The sequence below is a fragment of the Leopardus geoffroyi genome, chromosome C3, assembly GCF_018350155.1.
Source record: "Leopardus geoffroyi isolate Oge1 chromosome C3, O.geoffroyi_Oge1_pat1.0, whole genome shotgun sequence".
Classification (NCBI taxonomy): Eukaryota; Metazoa; Chordata; class Mammalia; order Carnivora; family Felidae; genus Leopardus; species Leopardus geoffroyi.
In genome coordinates, this window is record NC_059338.1 from 46969460 (window position 1) to 46996954 (window position 27495).

Here is a 27495-nt window from a genome sequence, read left to right on the forward strand (position 1 = left end):
GATTACATTGATTGATTTTCATATGTCAAACCAACCTTGCCTTCCTAGTATTAGTCCCTCTTGGTTATGGTGCTTAATCTGTTTTATATGTTGCTGGATTCACCTTACTAGTATTTTGTTGATTATTTTTATGTCTTTATTCATAAAGGATGTTGGTCTGTAGTGTCCTTTTATTCACTTTCTCTGTCTGGTTTTGTTATCATGGTACAACTGGCCTCTTAGAGTGATTTGAGATGTGTTCCCTCTCTGCTCTATTTTGAAAGAGTTTGTGAAGTAATTTTCCTTAAATGTTTGGTTGCAGGACTTTATTACTAATGTAATTTTTAAGTTTTGCACATCTATTCAGATTTTCTACTTTTTCTTGAGCCAGTTTTAGTAATTTGTGACTTTGTAGAAACCGTATATTTCATCTGGATTATCTAATTTGTTGGCACACACTGGTTTATAATATTCCCTTATAGTCCTTTTTAATTCTGTATGGTTGATCCTCTTTCATTTCTAATTGTAGTAATTTCATCTTCTCTCTTTATGTTTTGTCATGGTCAGCCTATCTAAAATTTTGTCCATGTTGTTGATCTTTTCAAAATACCAGGTTTTAGTTTTGTTGATATCTCTTTCCTCTTTTTATTGTCTATTTAATTTATTTGTACTCTAATCTTTATTTTTTTTCCTTCCTTCTGCTTGTTTGGATTACTTTACTCTCTTTTTTCTGGTTTCTTAAGATGGAATATTAAGTTAGTGGTTTGAGATTTGTTAGTAATGCAGTTGTTTATGGCTACACATTTTACTCCAAGCATTGCTTTATGTGTATCCCATAAGTTTTGGTCTGTTATCTTTTTATTTTCATGTTTTCAGAGTTTTATCAAGTATCCCATATTATTTTTTAATATAATTTATTGACAGATTGGTTTCCATACAACACTCAGTGCTCATCCCAACAAGTGCCCTCCTCAATCCCATATGATTTTTTTGATCACTTAGCTACTTAAGAGTGTGTTGCTTAATTTCCACATATTTGTGAATTTCTTAAGTCTTCTCTTATCATTGATATTTAATTTTGTTCCACTGTGGTTGCAGAACATACTTTGTATGGTTTTTTTTTTCTTCCAAGATTTTATTTAAATCCAAATTAGTTAAAATATAGTGTAGTATTGGTTTCAGCGTACTTTATATGATGTTAAGCCTTTTGAATATATTGAGACTTGTTTTAAAGTCTAACATAGTGCATCCTTGAGAATGTTACTAATGCATTTAAGAAGAATGTGTATTCTGCCATTATTGCATGGACTGTTCCATGTGTGTTTGTGGTTTATACTGTTGTTCAGGTCTTCCATTACTTGTTAATTTCCTGTTCAGTTGTTCTATCCGTTATTGAAACTGAAATAATGATGCCTTCAATTATTTATTATTGAATTACCTGTTTCTCCTTTTGATTCTAAAAATTTTTGTTCCATGTGTCTTGAGATTCTGTTGTTATGTAAATGTATAGTTATAATTGTTATATTTTTTTTAATGTGTTAAGACTCAGTATCATTTAAAATTACCCTACTTTGGGGTGCCTGGGTGGCTCAGTCGGTTGAGCGTCTGACTTCAGCTCGGGTCACGATCTCACAGTCCGTGGGTTCGAGCCCCGCATCGGGCTCTGGGCTGATGGCTCAGAGCCTGGAGCACACTTCCGATTCTGTGTCTCCCTCTCTCTCTGCCCCTCCCCCGTTCATGCTCTGTCTCTCTCTGTCTCAAAAAAAATAAATAAACGTTAAAAAAAATTAAAAAAATAAAATAAAATTACCCTACTTTGTTGCTAGTAATGATTTTTGTTTTAAAGTCCATTTTGTTTGATATCGATATAGCCTCCCTGGTTTTTGTTTGTCTACTGTTTGCATTGTTTATCTTTTTATGTCCTTTCACTTTCAACCTATTTGTGTCTTTGACTCAAAAGTGTGTCTCTTGTAGACAACATACAGTTGGGTCATATTTTTGGTTTTTTGTTTTAAATCCATTCTGCTAGTCTGTGCCTTTTGAGTATTTAATCCATTTACATTTAATGTAATTAGTGACATGATAGAGTGTATAGTCTACCATGCTATGTGTTTTTTATATGTATTATGTTATTTTGGTTTTTATGTTTCTCCATTACTGCCTTTTTTATTACATAGATATTTCCTTGTGTACCATTTTATTTCTCTTGTTTCTTTTACTGTATTTTTTGAGTTTATTTTTAGTGATTACCTTGGGGATTACAATTAGCTTCTTAATTAACAATATTATACTTTGGGTTAAAACCAATTTAATTTCAATAGTATAAAGAGTTTTGTACCTTTATAACTCTCTTCCCTTTTCCCTCTTTTGTGCTATTCGTGCCACACAAATTACACCTTTATTCCTCATGACCCCATCAATACAGACTTATAATTATTGACTTATGCTGTTGTCTTTTATTTTTTATTAAAAAAATTTTTTTAATGTTTGTTTATTTTTGAGAGACAGTAAGAGATAGAGTGTGAGCAAGGGAGGGGAAGAGAGAAGGAGACACAGAATTCAAAGCAGGCTCCAGGCTCTGAGCTGTCAGCGCAAAACCTGACATGGGGCTCGAACTCATGAACTGTGAGATATGACCTGAGCTGAAGTCAGACACCTAACCAACTGAGCCACCCAGGCACCCCTATGCTGTTGTCTTTTAAATCAGAGAGGAGAAAAAATAGTTTTGCTCAAAATACACAGTTTTACTGTTTTTATTATTAGTTACTTCTACTAGTGCTCTTTTATTTTTTCATGTGTATTAGAGTTACTATTTATTTGTAGCCTGGAGGACTCTCTTTAGTATTTCTTGTGAGGCTGGAGACTAGCAATGAATTCTCTGTTTTGTTTTTTTTTTTATTTCCATGAATGTTTTAATTTCTCCTTCTGAAGGATAGTTTTCTTAAGATAGAATTCTTTGTTGATAGTCTTTTTCTTTCCTCACTCTTAATAAGTCGCCCAGTGCTTTGTGGCCTCCATTTTTTTAAATGAAAAATCAACTATTGGATTTATTGAGAATTCCTGTATATGATAAATCACTTCTCCATTTTGCTGCTCTTAAGATTATCTCTTTTTTTATGATATATCCAAGTTGGAATTTGTTAAACTTCTTTAAAGTTGAAGTTTGTTGAACTTCTTAAATGTGTACATTAATGTTTTCCCTCAAATTTGGGAAGGTTTCAACCACATTTCTTCAAATGTTCTTTCTACACTTTCTCTCCTCTCCTTTGGGACTTACATTATGCATAATACTTGATGGTGTCCCATAACCCTCAGGCTCTGTTTTGTTGATTTTTCTTTGTTCTTTTTTTCTTTCTGCTTCTAAACTTGGATAATCTCAATCGATCTGTCTTTAAGTTATTGACTCTTTCTTCTTCCAGCTCAAATATTGCACTTTTAAATTTCAGACTTTCTATTTGGTTCTTTCTACAATTTCCAGTTCTTAGTTAATACTCCCGGTTTAGTGAAACATCATTCTCCTACTTTCCTTTACATCTTTAAACGTGGTTTCCTTTAGCTCTTGGAATGTACTTAAAATAGCTGAGTTAAAGTCTTTGTCTAGGGGTGCCTGTTAAGTGTCGTACTCTTGATTTCAGCTTAGGTCATGGTTTCACAATTTGTGGGATCGAGCCCTGCATCAGGCTCTGTGCTGACAGCATGAACCTGCTTGGAAGTCTCTCTTTCCCTCTCTCTCTGCCATCCCCTGCTCACCTTCCCTCTCCCTCTCTCTATCTTAAAATAAATAAATAAACATTTAAAAAAATAAAGTCTTTGTCTAAGAAGTTCAACACCTGGGCCTCCTCATGGACATTTTCTCTTGACTGCTTCTTTTCTTGTGCATGGACCATGCTGTCTTATTTCTTTGCATGTTCCATAATTTTGTGTTGAAAAGTAGACATTTTAAATAATATAATGTGGCATAAAAAGATGCAGAGCATCACTAATCATAAGGGAAAAGCAAATGAAAACTACAGTGAGATGGGATGCCTGAGTGGCTTAGGTAGTTAAGTGTCTGCCTCTTGGTTTCAGCTCAGGTGATGATCTTGCAATTTGTGAGTTTGAGCCCTGCATCAGGCTCTGCACTCTGGATGCAGATCCTGCTTTGGATCCTCTGTATCCCATTCTCTCTGCCCCTCCCTCACTTGTTCGTTCTCTCTCTCTCTCTCTCTGTCTCTCTCTCTCAAAAATTAATAAACATTTTAAAAAACTTCAATGAGATATCACCTCACACCTGTCAGAATGGCTAAAGTAAAAAACACAAACAAGTGTTGGTAAAGATGTGGAGAGAAAGGAACACTCGTGCACTGTTGGTGGGAATGCAAACTAGTGCAACCACTGTGGAAAACAGTATGGAGGTTCCTCAAAAACTTAAAAATAGAATTATCTTCTGACCCAGTAATTCTACTATTGGGTATTTACCCAAAGAATACCAAAACACTAAATCAAAAAGATATATGCACTCCTATGTTTACTGCAGCATTACTTACAATAGCCAAATTATGAAAGCAACCTAAGTGTCCCCTGATAGATGAATGAATAAAGAAGAGGTTTTATACACACACACACACACACACACACACACACACACATATGTGTGTGTGTGTGTGTGTACCCACATATATATATATATATATATATATATATATATATATATATAATGGAATATTAGCCATAAAAAAGAATGAAATCTGTCCATTTGCAACAATATGGGTGGATCTAGAGAGTATAACGCTAAGTGAAATAGTCAGAGAAAGACAAATACCATATGATTTCACTCATATGTGGAATTTAAGAAACAAAACAAATTAACAGAAAAAAGAGATAAGCAAAGAAAACAAACAAAAACAAAGCAGACTTAATAGAGAACAAACTGATGGTTACCAGAGGGTAGGGGGATGGGTGAAGGGGATTAAGAGAGTACTTACCATGATGAGCAATGAGTAATGTATAGAAGTATAGAATTACCATATTGTACACCTGAAACTAATATAACACTAAACATTAAATACACTAGAATTAAAAAATTTAGAAAAATAATATAATGTGGCAATTCTGGAAGTCATATTCTCTTCTTTCCATAATTAGTGTTATTGTTGTCACTGTTGTTGCTGGGTTTTTTTGTTTGCGTCTTCTGTTTTTTTTATTTAGTGAATAGGTAGAATACTGGTACCCCCCAAAATGTTCACATCCTACTCCTAGAACCTGTGAATATGTTAGGTAACATGCAAAGAGGAATTAAGAATACAAATGGAATTAAAGTTGTTAATCAACTGACCTCAAAATAGGGAGATTACCCTGGATTATCCAGGGTACCCAGTGTAATCAGAAGGACATTAAAAGTGGAAGAGGGAGGCAGGACTTCAGAGTGATAGGATGAGAGGGTCTTATGAGTCTGCCCCACATCTCCATTCCTGATTTTGAAGATGGAAGGCAGGAGGGTGAAAACCAAAGAATGTAAGTGTCCTCTCTAAATTGGAAAAGACAAGGAAATAGATTCTCCTCTGCAGTTTACAGAAAGGAATTGCGCCCTTTTGAGACATTTGTTTTAACCTGGTGAGACTGTGTGGTACTTCTCACCCATAAAACTATAAGATAATAAATTTGTATTGTTAAACTATCAAGTTTGAGGCAATTTGTTGTGAAAGCTAAAGGAAACTAATATGGTAAGTTTTCTCAACAATTCCTGTGAAATCTGTTTTTACAGACTTTAACATGCCCCTGGGGAAAAGGCTGCACTGAGCAAACTCTGAACCTGCTGAATAAAGACAAGTCCTTTGAGTGTGGATTTCCAGGGAAGGGCCAAATAGGTCAAACAGTGCCAGTTTTCTAGGAATGGTGCTCTTAGGTAGTTCCAAACCCATTCTGCTTCTTTCAGTATCTGCTGCTTTTTTCACCGCGTTTGCTAGGTTATTTGTTTTCAAGATTACTGCTGAGCTGGGGAGAGAGTGTTGGGAATAGAGGGAGATAAAATGCCATGAAACTCACTGTTCTTAATGAGATTTCGCTTTTTTTCTTGAATAAACACTTCTTGGATTGTTGCAAGTCTTTGGTTAATTTCCAGAGTTCTGAAAAAGTTGATTTTGACAAATTTTCCAGTGTTCTTGTTTCTTTTATGGAGGAGTGGATTTTCAGAGTTCTTTGCCATTCTTGCTGACGTCTAATCTTTTTCCTTTAAGTTCTCTAGGGGAGTGAAAAATAGCCAACCCACTCCATAGCTCTTGCATTTCTTATTCTTACCATAATGTTTTATTGCAGCAGCTACATAGTCTGTCAAAGCCTTCAGTGATCACTTCAGTCCAGAAGGCTTCAAGTGAGTATTTAAATAACTGTTTTGAAAGAATGTGCCATGGACTAACTGTTTTTCCTTTTGTTGGAAAAGTCAGATAGCCCTATTTAAAGGTTTTTGTCCTTAAATACAGTATCATTCTTCTGAATTCAGTGCAGAGAACAGAAACATTCTAGGCTTTCAAACAGGAAGGGTTAACGCATTAAATTAAGTGGATACAGATATAAAGGAAGAGTGGTTGTAGGCTTTCCCTTTAGGAACAACCTCCAGAAATACAGAGATCTGACCCACCAAGACATTTACCCCTTGAGGACAGATTTTATTTTAAATTTGTTGAAAATCAGCTTTTGTTGTTTTTGCTTGTTTTCTTTGGTGCTCTCTTCTGCTTTCATTTTTATTGTTTCTCTCTCCCTGACTTCTTTTGGTTTATTTTATTGGATTCCCGGTTGAATGTGCTTACAACATTTATTTTTATTATTTCTTAGTTTTTAAATATATTCATTGGAGGCTTCAGGATTTCCTTTGAGTACTATACAGCTAGGTGACATCCTATATGTTTTAATTATAATCAATCTCATATTTTATTTTTTTGTCATCATATACTTTTATCTTGATTTCTTCTTTAATGAAGTTATCCTCCTGTAAAGAGCTTTACATTTTTGTTTTTGACCTCTACTTATTTTTATTATAGTTTATTAAATTGCAGTTATAAATGCCTTATTGAGATTCTGTGGCCTAATATACAGTCAGTTTTGAAAATATTCTATTTAAATGCCTTATTGAGATTCTGTGGCCTAATATACAGTCAGTTTTGAAAATATTCTATTGGCATTTGAGAAATGTATATTTCTTGTTAACTATAAATGCACCTACACACACATATGCACATACAATCTGGATGGGTAATATTATTTTTCAGACTCTTTAAAACTTAATTTTTATTTCACTATAGTCAATTCCTAAGAAAGTGCACTAAAATATGCTCCTTTTAGATTTTTCAAAATTGTCCTGCTTTTTAACAAATTTTGCTTTGTTATTCAATGCATATAGCATTGCCATTAAAATGGACTCTTTGTTTCTTGTGACCTGTCAAGCAAAAGAAAGCAGGTAGCTTTATTATATTTGATGCTTTTTGCTTAGGATACCAGTTTGTCAGAAACTGATATGATCCTGTTTTCCTAGTACACCTTTGCCCAACTCTTAACTGTTAGCATTTTTGTGGGTTTTTTATTTATGGTCTTTATCCACTTGGACTTTTTTTATTAAAGAAAATAGCATTAACCCACAAATGTGTTAACTCTTTGTCTATTGTACAAAGAAAATGAGTTCATTCACATTTATGCTCTTGATTCACATATTTGATTTTATTTCTTCCATCTTATTTAGTTCTAATAATTTTTCCTGTTTTCCTTTCTCCTTTTCCTCTTCTGTTTTTAATAGACTAATGAATAGATGGAGTGGGGTTGAAGGGTTCCAGTGCACTGAATAAGTTTAGCAAATCTTTTTTTTTTTTTTTTTAATTTTTTTTCAACGTTTATTTATTTTTTTTGGGACAGAGAGAGACAGAGCATAAACGGGGGAGGGGCAGAGAGAGAGGGAGACACAGAATCGGAAACAGGCTCCAGGCTCTGAGCCATCAGCCCGGAGCCCGACGCGGGGCTCGAACCCACGGACCGCGAGATCGTGACCTGGCTGAAGTCAGACGCTTAATCGACTGCGCCACCCAGGCGCCCCTTAGCAAATCTTTAAAATGTAGTTTTTATATAAACTTCAGATACTAACTTACATTTACAGCATCTTCTCACAATTAGATAAGACCTCTAGTTTACTTGTGAGTTTTTCATCCTGGCGTCATTCCTATATTACTTGAGATAGTGTAGGAAACATAGGGCATTGCTATTCTATGTTGTTATTCCTTTTATACTATGCCTCTCGGACTTTCCAAATTCCTACTTTATTATATGCACACTGAATCATAAAGTAGCATTATCTGTGATGTTTAAAATTTAAAATCGGTGTGCCTGGGTGGCTCAGTCAGTTAAACATTGGACTTTGGATTTCACCTCAGGTCTTGATCTCACGGTTTGTGAGATCGAGTCCCGCGTTCGGCTCTGTGCTGACAGTGTGGAGTCAGCTTGGGATTTTCTCTCTCTCTCTCTGCTTCTCCCCCACTTGTGCATACTCACTCTCTCTCAAAATAAACATTTTTTAAAAGTTAAAATTAAAAATATAGTTTTCTATTTTATTTTACTAACAATTTAATTATAACTTTTATATCAAAAGAAGAAACTGCAATATACCAAAAAAAGACTCTTAATTTTTCTGAAATGCTTTAAGATTATACTCTACAAAGATAAAGTCAGATATTTTGAGAAATAGATTTCCCTTTCACTGGAAGAGTTCAAATGGGATAGCTTACTTCTTGTTAAAGGCAATTCATCATCAGACTAAGTGGAATAGAAAAATAGTACTTTAGCTTTCTTTGCTACCCTGCTAATCTATAATTCTGAGGATTTTCCTATTTGCGCACAGAGGAATGGATGATCCTAAAAACTTATTGAGATCTTTTTTTTAATCCTGTTCTCCAATTCTACTTAATAGTATACTTTACTTTTATTCCAAGTATATCAGTATATGTATGTGAAAGGAAGAAAGGAATGATAATTTCCACTGAACAAATAGTTTTTGTTTAAATAGCCTACTTATGTGAATTAATTATGTTTGGGCATCTTGCAGAACCACCTAGCCTGGAGGATGCAGGGAAGATGCTGAATGAGACGGTGGTGCTGAACAACCCCATTCAGTTGGAGTGTAAGGCAGCTGGCAACCCCTTGCCCGGTAGGTTTACCTGTGGAGTCTCTGACATTTTAAGATTTCTGGGAAAAGCTAAACCTGTTTATGAGCACCATATAGCAATTACTAATAAAGGAAAGATTATAGGATACCTTCTAAGGGTAAAGTATTGATAAGGATATCAGGAGGTGGATGATATTTTTGAATTTTCATTGCTTCTAACTCTATGAAATAATTTACCCATTTGAACAAGGTAGTAATATGGGAATAACTAATCCTTTTATTGCCCTTACTGTGGCCACAAAACTCACAATGGTATTTTTTATACATTTATGTTGGAAAATATTTGTTTTCTCTAGTTCAAATTGATTATCTTTATAATAATCAGTCATTTGATGAGACTATTGTTTTGTTGATTCTCATCACTAGTAAGTTATCAATATGAATCGAGAATAATATAATTTTTAGGTTAATGGTATATATAGTCTTTGGTTTTGATAAAATGCATAGACAAAATTTTTTATTGACAAGAGAAGTATAAACAAAAAGAAATAGAACTGGTTAAAGTTTGCTATCAAACAATACTGATATATTAGAGATAATAAAAAGGGTATTTGTTTTATAATTTCATTTTCAGGACTCTTATATTAGTTTGGCTATTCATGTTTTTCTTAGGGTTACCTCCTCCTCAAAACCAATCCTAAAGAGATTCTTAAACTGTTTAAATTTGAATGACAAGCAAAAGACTAAAGCAATTATTAGTATTTTGGTTAAGCTCCAATTTAGTGGTATCAAGCTTTTAAAGTTTTTTTTTTTTTTTCAACGTTTATTTATTTTTGGGACAGAGAGAGACAGAGCATGAACGGGGGAGGGGCAGAGAGAGAGGGAGACACAGAATCGGAAACAGGCTCCAGGCTCTGAGCCATCAGCCCAGAGCCCGACGCGGGGCTCGAACTCACGGACCGCGAGATCGTGACCTGGCTGAAGTCGGACGCTTAACCGACTGCGCCACCCAGGCGCCCCGGTATCAAGCTTTTAAAAGAAAGCTTTCTCTCTTTTTCCTCTTACAGCTATTACATGGTACAAAGATAATCGTCCACTCTCGGGGTCCACCAGTGTGACTTTCTTGAACAGAGGACAGATCATTGATATTGAAAGTGCCCAGATTGCTGATGCTGGTATATATAAATGTGTGGCCATCAACTCAGCTGGAGCTACAGAGTTATTCTACAGTCTACAGGTCCATGGTTAGTGCCACTTCCCCTAGATTCACACTGGAGTAAAAACGTATTCAAAATGATTAGGTGCTTCTATAAAACTTTAGCATAAATATTTAACATAGTGTATTTTGTTATCTTTCTAAAGGTGCAGTGTTCTAAAACTGATGAATGTTTTCATTTCCTGATTCCTATTAAAATTCTCTAGTTTCACATGCTGTTGAGCTTAAGATTGCTTCTATATATTCAATGTAATCCCAATCAAAATAGCACCAGCATTCTTCTCTGAGCTAAAAGAAACAATCCTAAAGTTTAAATGGAACCACAGAAGACCCTGAATAGCCAAAGTCATGTTGAAAAGGAAACCAAAGCTGGAGGCATCATAATCCCAGACTTTAGCCTGTACTGCAAAGCTGTAATCATCAAGACAGTATGGTATTGGCCCAAAAACAGACACATAGACCAATGGAATAGAATAGAGAACCCAAATTGGACCCACAAATGTATAGCCAACTAATCTTTGACCAACCAGCAAAGAGTATCCAATGGAAACAGTCTCCTGAGCAAATGATGCTGGGAGAACTGGACAACAACATGCAGAAGAATGAAACTGGACCAATTTCTTAACACCATACACAAAAATAAATTAAAATGGATGAAAGACCTAAATGTGAGACAGGAAACCATCAAAATCCTAGAGGAGAAAACAGGCAACAATCTCTGTGACCTCAGCCGCAGCAACTTCTTAATTGACATGTCTCCGAAGACAAAGGAAATAAAGGCAAAAAATGAACTATGGGGCCTCATCAAGATAAAAAGCTTCTGCACAGCAGGGAAACAATCAACAAAACTAAAAGGCAACCGATGGAATAGGAGAAGCTATTTGTAAAAGATATATTGGATAAAGGGTTAGTATCAAAAATCTATAAAGAACTTACCAAACTCAACACCTGAAAAACAAATAATCCAGTGAAGAAATACACAGAAGGCATGAATAGACACTTTTCCAAAGAAGACATCTGGATGGCTAATACACATATGAGAAAATGTTCCACATCACTCATCATTAGGGAAATACAAATCAAAACCACACTGAGATACCACCTCACACCAGTCCAAGTGGCTAAAATGAACAACTCAGGAAACAACAGGTTTTGGCTAGGATGTGGAGAAAGGGGAGCCCTCTTTCACTGTTGGTGGGAATGCAAACTGGTGCAACCACTCTGGAAAACAGTGTGGAGATTCCTCAAAAAATTAAAAATAGAACTACCCTATAACCCAGGAATAGCACTACTAGAAATTTATCCAAAGGATACAGGAGTGCTGATTCATAGGGGCACATGTACCCCAATGTTAATAGCAGCACTATCAACAATAGACAAATTATGGAAAGAGCCCAAATGTCCATCAACTAATGAATGGATAAAGAAGATGTAGCATATATAGACAATGGAATACTACTCGGCGATGAAAAAGAGTGGAATCTTGCCATTTGCAACAATGTGGATGGAACTGGAGGGTATTTGCTCAGTGAAATAAGTCAGTCGGAGAAAGACAGATAGCATATGTGTTCACTCATATGTGGAATTTGAAAAACTTAACAGAAGACCATAATGGAAGGGAAGGAAAAATAAGTTATAAACAAAGAGGGAGGCAAACCATAAGAGACTCTTAAATACAGAGAATGAACTGAGGACTGATGGGGGCTGGGAGTATGGGCTTGGGGAAAATGGGAGATGGGCATTTAGAAGGGCATGTGTTGGGATGAGCAATGGGTGTTGAATGTAAGGGATGAATCATGGGAATCTACTCCTGAAGCCATGACTACATTGTATACACTGTATATTAGCTAACTTGACAATAAATTATTAAAATTAAAAAAATTAGATGAAATGTTGAAATAGTCATCAATGATCTTATCAGCTTATGAAAATAACCTTATTTGTAAATATTGTCTATCAAAATCGTAGGTTTTGGCCAAAGAGAGATTTCAAATTATTATCTCTAATAATGTTTTTAAGACAACGAGGTAGTCATAGATACAGTGGAGGAAGACACACACACACACACACACACACACACACACACACACGGAAATCAAGAAATAAAAACACTCTGCTGTTAAAAACTGGATTTCCTAAGCAAAGTAGCTTTCCTTAATTGTAAATATTGATAATTGCACTACTTACCTCAAAGGATAGCTATAATTAGAATCTCAAAATAATGTGAAAGAACTCACCAAAACAAAACAAAACAAAACAAAGCCACCAAAAACCCACATGTGAAAATACAACTATAGACATTATATATACTTTTAATTATTTTGAGGTGAAATATTCTGTAATGTTAACATAACTTCCTTTTATTTATTTTTTATTTCTTTTCAGTGCCCCCATCGATTTCTGGCAGCAGTAACATGGTGGCAGTGGTGGTTAATAACCTGGTGAGGTTAGAATGCGAAGCCAGAGGTATCCCTGCCCCAAGTCTGACCTGGTTGAAAGATGGTAGCCCTGTCTCTAGTTTCACTAATGGGATACAGGTACTCTTTGTTATTTCTTAAGGGCAATCTACCACCTGATTATTAAATACAGTACAAACAGGTAAAGCTATTAACCAGATTTGGAAAATACGAATTAACAATTGTTATCCAAAAACATACACATAAATATACATCCATAAATACCATAGCCACACTTGGGATTTCTAAACAATTCTTTAAAGCCCACTACATATAAGAATTCTTTTATTTCATATGTAGGTACTATATATTGACCATTTGTTTTAGCCTCTTCCTTTCTTTCTTTCTTTCTTTCTTTCTTTCTTTCTTTCTTTCTTTCTTTCTTTCTTTCTTTCTTAGGTTCATTTATTTATTTTGGGAGAGAGAGTGCACAAGTATGGGAGGGGCAGAGAGAGAGATGGAGAATCCCAAGCAGGCTCCATGCTGTCTGCTTGGAGCCCAGCATAGGACGCAAACTCATGAACCATGAGATCATGATCTGAGCCAAAACTAAGAGTCAGGTGCTTAACCGACTGAGCCACCCAGGCACCCCCATCTGTTTTACTTGCTTCCTACCTCCCCATCTCTATTCCCTGCCACCACCACAAAAGATACCGTGCACAAAGAAATGTTGATCAACAGGGGTGCCTGGGTGGTTTAGTCAGTTAAGCATCCAACTCTTGGTTTCAGCTCAAGTCATGATCTCACAGTTCATGGGTTTGAGCCCCGTGTCAGGCTCTGTACTGACAATGCAGAACCTGCTTGAGACTCTCTCTCTTTCCCTCACACTCTCTGCTCCTCCCCTTCTCTCTTTCTCTCTTAAAAAGAAAAATGTTGATCAACAGTAAAAACAGGAATTTCCTCATAAAATTTATATTTAAATGTTTGGAAATATTAATGAATTAGAGAGAGAACCATATAGACTGTATTTAATTTTACAAAAACATAAAATAATAAAGTAAGAAATACTAGAAAGGCAACATTGTAAGAAATGAAATTTGAGTCTGAGAAAGCATTTAAGTGCTTTACATTGACTCAAAGTTAAAAATATAGAAGCATAAAATATAAAAATAAAAATATAGAGCCTGGGTGGCTCACTTGGTTAAGTGTCTGACTTTTGATTTCAGACCGAGTCATGATCTCACAGTCATTAGATTGAGCCCCGTGTTGAACTCTGCACTGACAGTGAGGAGCCTGCGTGGGATTCTCTCTCTCTCTCTCTCTCTCTCTCTCTCTCTCTGCCCCTCTCCGCCCCTCTCCCACTCTTGTGGGCATTCTCTTTCTCTCTCTCAAAATAAATAAATGGACATTAAAAAATATATAGAAGCACATATATCTCATTTAAAGTATACTTTAGTTTTATTTTGCTTAGCAGGGAATTTAGTTCTCCCACCATTCTACTTCTTTAGCTTTTCTCAAAAATCCAATGCTTGCAGAATTTGGGACCATAAAAGACCCAGACTTGATGTCAATATTTTAGAAGTACCACTAGACTAATGGGTTAAAAAGCTATGAATATGACTAATTTATTTGGCTGCTATTTTGCTATTCATCGTAACTTCTTATTTATTCTACCCAAGAAAATTAGAAGGGAAATTAGCTCCTCTTGTTCTCACTTATTCTCCTCTTTCTCCCCTGGTGGCTTTCTCTCTCTCTCTGTAGTGAGTATAGATGAGATTGGACTATCACTTGATCTTGTTTTCAGTGATTGCTAAATTTGGTTCTATCTTTTTTTTCACAGTCTTCTTTCAAAGATAGGATGGGAAGTAGATTTTATGATGGTTGCCCACTTTAAAATAAAATAAAATAAAATAAAATAAAATAAAATAAAATAAAATAAAATAAAATAAAGTAAAATAAAGTAAAATAAAATAAATCTGACAGGAAATAAAATGAAATAAATAAAATAAAAAATATCCAAGTGGAACTCTTTCCGGAGGCAAATGTCAATTGATCAACCTCAGAAAATAGGAGAAAAAGGCTGTTTATGCATGTTTCTCAGAGGGGCATGTTAGTTATTTATCTTTCTTATCATTGATAGGTTCTGTCTGGAGGCCGCATCCTAGCACTGACCAGCGCACAAATCAGTGATACCGGGAGATATACCTGTGTGGCAGTGAATGCTGCTGGGGAGAAACACAGGGACATTGACCTTAGAGTATATGGTGAGATATTTTAATAATTACTTCTGCTCTGATATAGATGTGTTTACTTCCTAAGATCATTGAGGAAGTTAAGGGAAGTTGTTGATAAAGAACTATGAGCAATAGAAATGATTTCACAGTATCAACTCAAATCAAATTCCACCTTTCTGCCTTGTATTTCACTTTGACTGATTTTCCTTTCTTAAAGTTCTGAGAAATTAAGATAAGCATACATCCAGCATGCCGGGTATTGGTTTCACAGAATACTCTGAAGAACAGATGGCTATGGAAAGCAGCTTTGCAATTTGAAAGATAAAATCTCACTAAAGAAAGCATCTGTTCAAGTAGCTCTCTTGATCCATTCTACTCAGCGCCTAGATTTTATTACTTTTAAGTTACAATCAGCATATTTTGTAGCCCGTGCTATGTCTATGAATTAAAGGCTATTTGAAAAGCAAAAGTTAAACTAAGCATAAATTTAGATAAAATTCAAGTTTTTTCTACTTATGATGCAGCCATAAGGTACGAAAGGAAATGTCTAATTCTATCACAGCAAAAGTCCTCCTGCACAAAGTTTGGTCCTAATTGGGCTCCATCCATAAAATGTGCTTTTCATTCCACAATTTAGTTTACCTTTCCATTTAGAGCTGTTTTAGACTTTTTTCAGTGTCTTATTTGAATTATATTCCTTAGTCATGGAATAATGGAATTGTTTCTCTGTGCCCCCTCAAAGAGTATCTGGATTTTTTTTCTATTTTAATTCCAGTATAATTAACGTAGTATTATATTAGTTTCAGATGTACAATCCTAAGTCCTCCTTCACTTCCAAATAGTTCATTCCTATTCCAAATATATCACTTTTTTTTTTTTTACCTTCAAACCATGTGGGTTGACTGCTCTTTATACATTTGCCAAAAGCAAATGTAGTGATCACAAATAACTTATAAGTCATAGTTTTTTGATAGAAAAAAAAAAAGCCTTGTTACAGAATGGCTAACTTGTATGACAAATTGAGCTGGAAAGTCCCAGTTGGCCTTAGTAAACTATGTTCTCTCTTTTCTGTTGCTTCTGTAGTCGACGTGAGTCCACATTCCACCTCCAGCTTTGCTGGTGCTATGTGTTTAAGATAACAGATGTGTCTAAAATGCCCAGGCCCAGGGAATCTACTTCTTCCTTAAATCTAACTGGGTCATTTTTATGTATTATGAAGAATTGGAATGCTGTCAATCTGAAACATCCTTAGAGAGTGATTCATTAATTAATCTAAGTATATGATCCAAAAGCTCCTGCAATCATTAGCAAGCAGGCGGAGAGGTGACAAGAGTATTCTCTGAGTTTTAGTCAGCAGTGAAAATCTGGGAATGGCTCCTTCCGTTTCTACATTGGTTAATGTCAAAAGTGCTGGAGAGATGATAGAGAATTGGTATTTTCCAGGAGTCATAAAGACATGCATCACTATTTTTTACCATTTGCCAAGACATTTCCATGCCACCCTTTTGGTCTGAAAACTGGGACTTTTCTTCTGTTATAAAAGTCAGATGGTTAGCTAATATGTTTGAAAATGTGGACATGTATTCAGCATTTAAAATGTAGATGCAGGGGCACCTGGGTGGCTGTCGGTTGAGCATCCGACTTCGGCTCAGGTCGTGATCTCGGAGTCTGTGAGTTCGAGCCCCACGTCGGGCTCTGTGCTAACAGCTCAGAGCCTGGAGCCTGCTTCCAATTCTGTGTCTCCCTCTCTTTCTGCCCCTCCCCCACTCATGCTCTGTCTCTCTCTCTCTCTCTCTCTCTCTCTCTGTGTCAAAAATAAACATTAAAAAAAGTGTAAAAAAATAATAAAAATTTTAAAAATGTAGATGCATAGCAAGCAAATAAAGAAATAAAGCCAGCAAGAAAGAATAAAACTGAAATTAGTTTCCAATCTGTGCTCCATTCTTAGCATTATCTCTATATATCGTATTCCTATAGTAGTATCTATAGTAGTAACATTGACAATCTCATGTCCTATTGGAGCCTAATGAAGGTCTATCCCCAGCAATAAACCCCTTCAGATTTACATTGTAGATTGTGGGGATGATAAGAAGAGTAGACAGTGGGTAAAAGAGCTTTCCCCACTCTTGTAACTACAAGAGTAGTTCATTAAAAAATTTTTCTCTAGTATAAAACCAGAATGGCGCTAAAACAAGAGAATTGGGTTTTTAAATGATTACGATTCCTGTAGTACCTTTTCTTTAAACCTAAGCTCAGAGAACTTTGATAGACATCACTTGTGCTCCAGCACCTGAACAAGTATAACCCTATAGCAGTGCTGATTTTGGTAATTAAATGTAACAAGTTTAATGCATAGGATGAGAAACAGACATAATACACCCCTTCCTAAGCAGCACAACCACAAAGCTAAATAGGGATAACATCTAAGGAAGCTGAGGTCTAAAGGGCAGAAGCTTGTTCTCTTCTCAGACTAAACAAAAAGTTGGGAATGAAAAGACAGAAAATATAGATGAGTTTCAGTAATAGATACCCTCGGCTGTAATTAGATTTGCTTTAATTTATGTTCCTTAGGAAACAAATACGCTGTTGTTTTTGCATTTTTCCTCTCAATTAAAAAAAATCTGGTTTCTTTTTGAACTTGATCCAACTCATTTAGCTATAAAGAAAAATAATTGGAAGAAAATATTTGGGAATAAATTACCATTCTGCTTTTGTGAATTATTTCTGACTTTTACTTCCACCAGCAGTCAAAGAATTCACGTTCTTTTGTAAATTCTATAAATATTCTAAGATAAACATATTTTTATACGGTCATGGTACTTTTTTATGCACCGAGACCAGACTTCACCTGAAATGATTTCCAAGCTGTTAAATTGGCTATTTTTTTTTCAACGTTTATTTATTTTTGGGACAGAGAGAGACAGAGCATGAACGGGGGAGGGGCAGAGAGAGAGGGAGACACAGAATCGGAAACAGGCTCCAGGCTCTGAGCCATCAGCCCAGAGCCTGACGCGGGGCTCGAACTCACAGACCGCGAGATTGTGACCTGGCTGAAGTCAGACTCTCAACCAACTGCGCCACCCAGGCGCCCCAAAATTGGCTATTTTTTAAAGGGCTGTTTGTGCTAAGACTGATGAGCGCATCTGTTTTCATAATACCTTAGAAAATGGCCAACTGTGCTGCTTTTGCTAATATGATAGCAGTTTTAATCTCAGACTGGTTGTATATCTTTTATCTAATGTGTCACATATTAAAAACAATCCCACTGTTTTCCATTCCCCATAGAATAAGCTTATCGAGAGCCAGATGTCTGTGTGTGCTTGAATTTAGCAAAGGTGCATCGAGAATCTCTGCACAAATGCTCTGTTACTCTATTCCAACTATTGCATGTGGCATTTCTTTGCATCATGGCATCAGTACCTTTGGGTTTAGCACAGGTCCTGCATCCAGAAATAGTACGAAAAAGTAAGCCTTTAGTTTATATGCCTTTCCCTCTGTAGGAGACATGGTAGCAAAGAAACCTCCTGGTTGCAGAATCGCAGTGTTGCTAGTCAAAACCTATCACGTTTGTTGTCGTTTTGCCACATGCCACAGTATCCAGTCTGAGATGATGGCATATGGACTATAGAGTAACGATCCTTACTACAAAAAACTTACTTCAATCAAAGCATTTGTTAAATCCCTCAGGATTCATTTCACTGCAGCTTAACCTTTCTTGTGAAAAAAAAAAAAAATACTACAAATATGGTACGTTTCCTACAGTCCTGAATAGTTAGGGGATTTAGTGAGAAATGGCCAAGGAAATTCCTGTGTGTTTTTTTCAGAGTGACCCCTTTATAACAGGCCTGATTTCATCATTAGTTTGTGTTTTTTTGAAGTATTATAAATACAGGCCTGAAAGAGCCCTCACGAGGTTTTGGAGCCCACCCTCTCCTTCTTGGCAGGGCTGTACCTAAACCATCTGAGACAAATGATTGTTTACTCTATTTTTTAATACACCCAAGGGAAGGAGGTTCCTTAGACTTCTCCAAGAGCACACTGCAGCGTCTGACAAGCTCAATAGCCAGGGGATTCTAATTTTAATCTCATTAAAATTTCAACTCATTTCCTCCTTTTATGTAATTGTATGTTGTACAGCTGGTCACTGCTTTCGTTTTGTTCTTTATTGTGTCATTTATCCCACATGGTCTTTATTTTATAGAAAGCTGACAAGGCATCGTGGAAAACCAAAAAGAGCTCTAAACTGCAAGTCAGAAGACTCGTAGCTTTGCCACAAATTAGTTACATAATTTCTTTGTTCTCCAAATTTTTATTTAAATTCTAAGTCACATTATTTCAAATCAGTCATTGTCTGTCACTCACCTCACGTTTTATATACCGTGAGGTGGGACTGGATGATCTCTTTCAACTCTATCTTTTAATTTTGCCTCTGTGTCTATAAAGTTTATTTTCCTTTGCAAAAAAAAGATATAAATAAATATCAAAAGTATATATATGCTTTTAATTATTGCTATTTCCAAACGTTTCACGAGTGACTTACCACTTTGGAAATCTTAAGCAGGAACATCTAGTTCAAAAAGTTTCTGAAATAGGCAGTTGGGGAGAACTTCCAGTTCTAAAACTTCTTAAAGTGAAAGGTTAGCAAAAAGTATTTCTGTTCAATAGGAACATGTTAATCAGTGATTTATTAATACTTGACTCTGAACCAAATGAAGCAGAGGGTATGCTGGAATTATAGTGATCCTACATCTTAAAAGAACAAATAAAGCTATTCTGTGTATGTCCTGATGATTAATAAAAATAAGCAGTGTACTGGCCTGTTTTATCCTGAGGGAAACCCCATCTTTCACTTAGTTCCACCAAATATTATGGGAGAAGAACAGAACATCTCTGTCCTCATTAGTCAAGCTGTGGAGCTGCTATGTCAAAGTGATGCTATCCCCCCACCTACTTTGACTTGGTTAAAGGACGGCCGCCCCTTGCTGAAGAAACCAGGCCTCAGTATCTCTGAAAATGGAAGTGTGTTAAAGGTAAGGCTATGGGTTCATATACTTCTTCTTATAATATTCCTAAGCTCATGGCTTTGGTATTAAAGTTGCCTGTCTAGGGGCACCTGGGTGGCTTAGTCAGTTAAGCGTCCGACTTTGGCTTAGGTCATGACCTCACAATTCATGAGTTCAAGCCCCGCGTCGAGCTCTGTACTGACACTCAGAGTCTGGAGCCTGCTTGAGATTCTGTGTTTCCCTATCTCTCTGCCCCTCCCCTGCTCGCTTTCTTGTGTCTCTCTCCCTCTCAAAAATAAATAAACATTAAAATTTTTTTTTAATTGCCTATCTATAAGTGTTCTACTGTTTTCATCTTATAAAATTCTAGCTACCCTTTCTTTTAATGGGGTTTTGTAATATTTTTAAATTTTATGCTTAGTAGGATTTAGATATTTGTCTACCCATATTTGTAGCCAGAAGCCATCCAAAAATGTTCCTAGGGAAATACTACAGAGATATTCTAATGAGCGCTTCATTTTTAGCCATTCAACCAGTCAGCAAATAAACACTCATTCTAGGTATTCTGCATAGGACCTGAAAAGGTAGACACATTTCCTACCCTCAGTGTCTTCCAATTTTGCATAAAATATGAAAATTAACCGTTCAGTTGAAAATGCAGTAAGATAAGTCTGAGTTAATCGCTATTTGGATGGCACAGACAATACATTTTAGGATGATAGCAAAAGGTGAGGCTGTGGTTGCCTGAAGGTCTTGGAAAACTTCTTGACTTTTTATAGGTAGATGGGACAAAAGGCCTGACTAAGGAAAGCAAATAAGCTAGTGTGGCTGAAACAGAATTTAACAAAGTGAATATGTGGAAATAATGTTGACAGTGTTGATTTGAGTGAAGTAAGAGCTAACGTGAAAACTAGTTTAAGGAATTAGGATTCAGAAAGTCAATAAGCCATTGGAATGTTTGTTTATAAAGTCTTCATAATAACCTTATTGAGAATTGAAAGAATGGCTAAGTAATCTGCCACCATTACTAAGTGTCAGAAATGGAATTTGAATACAGGGTGTATAGCTTCAAAACTCATTCTACTAACCACCACACCACATAGCCTCTTGGTAAAGGAAGGTTATCACTGGCAAACAAAGGGAGTCAAGAAATGGATGATGGTGTCAGCACATAGGAAGCTGAGAAGCATACACAAGGAGAGCAGAAGCATGGGAAAGAATGGGAAGGAGTGTGAAGTTGTGTCTGAGAGGCAACCCAGTAGAGACGTTAGGAATTATGATCTGTAATAATGGAGCTGGATGAAGGAGAAGTGAGAATAACTGATGGAGGAAAGTAGGATAGTCCATTGAGCTATATAGTGGGGAGTTCCTCCCGACAAACGCACCCCTCAATCCCCATCACCTATTGCACCTATCCCTCCACCCACCTCTCTGGTGACCATCCGTGTATTCTGTACAGTTAAGAATCTATGTCTTGGTTTGTTTCTCTGTCTCTTTTTTTTTCCTTTGTTCATTTATTTCTTAAACTCCACATGGAGTGAAATCATATGGTATTTGTCTTTCTCTGACTGTCTTATCTTGTTTAGTGTTATACTCTCTAGCTTCATGCATGTTGTTGAAAATGGCAAGATTCCATTTTTGTTTATGGCTGAATAATATTCTGTTGGATACGTACAGCACATCTTCTTTATCCATTCATCTATCAATGGACATGGGCTGCTTCCCTAATTTGACCATTATAAATAATGCTGCTGTAAACACAGGGGTGCCGGTATCCCTTTGAATTAGTGTTTTTGTATTTTTTGGGTGGGTACCCAGTAGTGTACCTACCTATTTTTAACTTTTTGAGGAAACTCCATACTGTATTCTACAGTGGCTGCCCAGTTTGCATTCTCACCAAAAGTGCAAGAGCATTCCTTTTTCTCCACATCCTTGCCAAACTCGTTGGTTTTTGTGTTTTAGATTTTAGCCATTCTGACAGGTGTGAGATAATATCTCATTGTAGTTTGGGTTTGCATTTCCTTGATGATGAATGATGTTGAACATCTCTTCATGTGTCTATCGGCCATTTGTGTGTCTTGTTTGGGGAAATATCTGTTCATTTTTAATTTTTAATTTTTATTTTTAATTGAATTATTTGTTTTGGGGTGTTAAGTTGATAAGTTCTTTATGTATTTTGGATACTAAACCTTTATCAGATATGTCATTTCCAAATATGATCTCCCATTCTGTAGGTTGCCTTTTAGTTTTGTTTATTGTTTCCTTTGCTGTGCAGAGCTTTTTATTTTTATGTAGTCCCAATAGGTTATTTTTGCTTTTACCCCTTACCTCAGGAGACATATCTAGAAAAATGTTGCAATGGCCAATGTCAGAGAAATTACTGCCTGTGCTCTCTTCTAGTATTTTTATGGTTTCAGGTCTCACATTTATGTCTTTAATCCATTTTAATTTATTTTTCTGTATGGTGTAAGAAAGTGGTCCAGTTTCATTCTGCTGTCCAGTTTTCCCAGCACCATTTGGCAATCAGTAAATCTTCATCCCTCCTCTCTATGAATTCTTTATGAGATGATTTTAAGGACCTGGAACCCCAGGTTTGCATATGTTTATCAACAATTATGTGACTTTGGGCAATTTATTTTTTTAATCTTTAAATTTCTTTTCAAACATTTTTTTAAGTTTATTTTTAAGACAGAGAGAGTGGAGTGGGATAGGGGCAGAGAGGGGGGGGACAGAGGATCTGAAGCAGGCTCTGAACTGACAGCAGAGAGCCTAATGTGGGACTTGAATTCACGAACCATGAGATCAAGACCTGAGCCGAAGGCAGCCGCTCAACCAACTGAGCCACCCAGGCGCACCAAGGCAGTTTAAATCTCCGAAGTGGTCCTCGTTTTTTTTAGTAAAATAAGGAGGTTAGATTTTAAGTACTCTTTCAGGTCTAATATTCTTGGGTTCTCCATCTGTGCTTTGATAAATTCCAGCTCTCTTTGTTCACATCAATCCATTAATAAGTGTTATTCAGTGCTTACTGTGCACCCCTAGTACACTAAATACCTTCAAAGATCAGTCCAACTCTAATGATTCTCTCTTTTGAATGTTTAAGCAATTGATTGCAAACTTATTTAGCAATCAATCACATACTATTTGTTGTACCTCTTATGTTATCTTGTGTTATGTATTCCTTGTTTATTATTGAACACTTTTTAAAAAATATTCATGTACTTTATATTCTTAACTAGATTGTAAAATCACAAACTATATGTTACACTATACTTCTTGGTATCTTCTAGCTATAATATCTGGTACAAGGTTCTTAATAACTGCTAAATGGTCAATGAATAAATGATGAAGAGTGTTGATGCATGTTGCAGATAAATATATGGAAAATATTTACTGATACTCAGTTATCTATCAGGCACCAAACTAGCTTCCAGGAGATTGAGACTAACTGCATATAATGCTTGGCTTAAAGAAGCTTACAGAACCAGTATGGGGAGAAGACATGTAATAAATCAAAATAAAGGTGTTATTTTACTGAATGATATCCTAGAAATATACAGATTATCTATTTTAAAGCCTTAAATAACTTACTCAGAAATTAATTGTGACTTTTGTTGCTATTTTATGTGAACTTTATTTAATTATATGTAAAAGGCCTTTCTAGACCTTCAGCCACCAATATTAATTACATTAAAATAAAGTATGAAACATGTAGATAAAAATTATTGAATCTTGATTCAAGTGTTGAAAGTAGGTGATGAGCATGTAGCCATACATATTACTATGCCCTCTCCTTTTCATATGTTTGAAAATATTTAGAATACATGTGAAAAATAAGTCACAAATAACATTAATAGAAAAATTCCAATTACTTATGAAATAGACACTGAGGTTTCAAAATATGGTTTTGTTTTTAGATTGAAGATGCTCAAGTTCAAGACACTGGTCGTTACACTTGTGAGGCAACAAATGTTGCTGGAAAAACTGAGAAAAACTATAATGTAAACATTTGGGGTAAGTGTGATTATATGTAATTCCTTCAAAATCAATCATAGGTAGGCATCCTGAACCTAAGCATATTGGTTATTAGAACTTCGACATGGCACACTTCTCCCCTCCTTCTTGAGCTTATAGCTTTAGTTCTTGCAACCAGGATCTTCTAACGATCGAGCTTTCTCCATGAACTGATGATGGCTGGATCAATTGAAAGAGATCAGAAGGCCAAATCATGCACATGGATTTTGTGTGTGACAGAGAGAACACCTGTGTTTGCTTGGTAGTGGGATTACTCTGCTGACCAGTGAGAAAAGCTGTCCTCACTTGAAATTCTACCATTTGTTACCAACTAAGATGATTCCTGGGAATTATCACAACTGTACTTGGCTATGACTATCTGCTAATTGTTAAAAAGTGCTCCAATTTCCAGTATATTCACCTTTATTTTATTTACTTGTTTAAATTCACTTATAACGTATCATGCCACATTTCTTTGATTGTATTTGTTTAAACTTTTTAACTGTTGAGATCATGAGCTGAAATTTATCTTTGATTTATAAAAGTTTATTCGAAACCACATTTTTAAAATCCAAATAGGTAGAGGAAGTAATTTGATTCCAGTGGAGAGCACATATCTTTTAAAACTTCAAAACCCTGAATTTATATGTAGAAAATAATTAATTATAAATCATTATCATTGAGGAAGGTTATGAGAATTGCTATTATTCACCCTGTGAAATGATTAATTTACCTTTAAAGAGTAAAATTTACTAAGTAGTAAATTTATTTACTACATATTAGTTATATATCATTAATATCTATCCCACCTCCTTCCATCCTTTTTCTTCCTCCATTGCTCCTTCCCTTTCTTTCTCATTTCTTTCAAATGGGAAAAATATTCTTGTAACTCCCAGTCTGGACAAGACACTGAACTAAGTGTTGTCAAGTAAAGAAAGTGTTGTCAAGTGTTGAAAAAAAAAAAGAGAAAAATTAGAGCTGATGATCAGTTAGAAAGTGAGGTGAGAAATTCATTTTTGCAATGGTATATTGAAGATGTGTATAGAGTGTCCCTGTAAAGCTGTCCTCTGTGCAGTCAGGAATACAGGCCTATAATTTAGGAGAGAGAGAAAAAAGAGTTAAAATATAAAGGTGGAGACATGAGTATATATGTGGCAGTCAAGATCCCATAGAGAATAAGAAGAATGCGCACAGAAGAACACTGTAGACTCTCACACATACAATATAAAAGAAGAGACAGAAAAAGAAACACAAAGTGAGAAACTGAGAAGGAGCAGTCAAAGAGGTAGGGGAAAACTTGTGTCATGGAAACTGAGGACAATGGTGTTCCCAAAAGAAAAACATGGACAACAAACGAGTTGGACATATGGATGGGTAGGTGCATGAATGAATAATGTCACATATTGCAGAGAAATTAGACATGAACTACAAAGCGTAGTTTACAGAAGAGAACAATGCCCCTTTAAAGGAAAGCAATTTAATAGGGGAAAGCAGAATGCAGTAAATATAAGAATAAATGATTGAGGGGAGAAAGTTGAGACATCAAGGATAAATTCACTCAAAAAAATATTTATCATGTGCCTCTGTGTTCTAGGCACTATGCGTCATGTAGTCATAGAGAAGTTAAAGAGAAAGACAAAGCCACTGGTCACACAGAACATGTAGTCTGCTGCTACATAAATATCTTTAAATAGACATTTAAAATTAAGCCTCCTAAGAGATCATAGGAGTATTTGTGGGAAGACATATCAGGGCTCATGACATCTAATTGAGATTTTAAGGGTAAGTAGGCATTAGCTCTCTGAAGAGGACGGAAGCATTACAAAGACCTGGAGAATACTGTCTGTGTTCACTGAGGCAAACATCATTCACTATGGAGCCTGGTATGGAGCTGAGGAGAATGAGAAGATCTTGGGTAGAAAAGGTTAAAAAGGGAAGATTGAAAAGAATGTCTAAAACCAATTTTTAAAGTAGGTATTTGATTCTTAAAGTGATAGGATACCATTTAAAAGGATTTATAGAAGGACTGGGGTATTCAGATCTGTATTTTGGGAATAAAACATATAAACTATTAGCATTTAAGAAACTGAATTAACAGAATTAATTTATCACGTGGAGAGGTGTGAAAACAAGAAGAGTAAAGGATGGATGTCACTGTGGGTTGGCCCTCTGGGCCATGTGGACAGTAGTGCCCTTTTCTCAGAGAAGGAAGGTGACTGAATTCCGTTGTGGGCAAGATGAGTTTGAAAGTGCCTCTGAGGCATCCAGATAGAGATGTTTAGTAGTCCGATACAAAAGTCTAGATCTCAGAGGGGGTCTACATTACAGATACAGATTTGCAAGTATTTATGTCAGTGGAAGCCACAGGAGTAGAGAAGGGTAGCGTTTAGGTTGGAGAGGGTATACTTATAGTAGTGGCAATCTGTGTAATTGTCATTTTCTTCTGTAGAACTTTCTATCTGTGGTATAGGTGATGACAGAGTAAACTATAGGATTCATCCAGAGAAAGAGAGTTGTCAAATAGGAAGGGCAATAGTGCAAGGCAGTTGAGAATATTGACAAAGGAGTAGTTGAAATTATTGATCAAGAAATCTAAGCTAGATAGAGAAGTCAGTAAATAAGAGTAGGCAGCTGGATTGGGAGGTTCCTGAGAGGTGAAAAGACTTGAGATTCAATTAAGTCAATGAAATGAGAATTGAGAATAATTGAGTGAAAGAGCTACAAGGACGGAGCAGTAGGAGAAACGTAGAAGAGGAACATGAGGGAGAAAGGGATGAGCAAATCAAGGAAGTGGCGTCACGGTGGTTTGACTGGATATACATGTAGATGTTGAGTTCATACAGAATAATGGCATATTTCCATGTGAAGAAGGATAGAAACAAGTGTCAAATTCTTCAATGAATAGAAAAACAATGCTTAAGGGTGCCTGGGTGCTCAGTCAGTTAAGCATCTGCCTCCTGATTTCAGCTCAGTCATGATTTCATGGTCATGAGATTGAGCCCTGCCCGCATTGGGCTCCATGCTCAGCATGGAGCCTGCTTAAGATTCTCTCTCCTCCTCCCTCCCATCTTCTCTCGAAAAGAAAAGAAAAGAAAAGAAAAGAAAAGAAAAGAAAAGAAAAGAAAGAGAAGAGAAAAGAAAAGAAAAAGAATGATGGGTTCACAGATGATGGTGAGGGAGAAAGAGAAGTAAATTGATGGCATGAGCCTCAAAGGAATAGGCTTTCACGTGGGGGCGGTTGAAGTTGAACGGTGACTGGAAGCTGGATTGAGGGGTGAGGAGGATTCTCCCACTCCTCAGCTCCCAGGAGCTTGGAAAGCAAGCATCTGTCACCTGATAATACTGCAGCCAGAGAAGGATCTTGAGAGCAGAGTTCAGCCAACAAATGCGGACTCAGCCCCCTTTAGAGAACCATGGGTAGTCAGGGTTCACTTGAAAGGTTCCAAAGAGAAACTAGAGAACAGTGGGGAAGAAGGCTATGCATTCTAGACCAGGTAACATAGCCATTTCTTAGATCCAACCCCTTGTGTCTGTT

At 36.1% G+C, this 27495-nt stretch overlaps 1 protein-coding gene across 5 annotated transcripts in view; it reads left to right on the top strand.

The window, feature by feature from the left end:
* The window catches only part of HMCN1 (hemicentin 1), a 483427-nt gene that overhangs the window by 310364 nt on the left and 145568 nt on the right, over positions 1-27495 (top strand). For all 5 annotated transcript variants that reach the window (XM_045452692.1, XM_045452695.1, XM_045452691.1 and 2 more), the window contains 6 exons: positions 9041-9142; positions 10168-10344; positions 12702-12853; positions 14853-14976; positions 19801-19976; positions 23864-23960. In XM_045452692.1, the coding sequence (XP_045308648.1) occupies positions 9041-9142; positions 10168-10344; positions 12702-12853; positions 14853-14976; positions 19801-19976; positions 23864-23960 (828 nt within the window). The remainder of the gene's footprint in view (positions 1-9040; positions 9143-10167; positions 10345-12701; positions 12854-14852; positions 14977-19800; positions 19977-23863; positions 23961-27495) is intronic.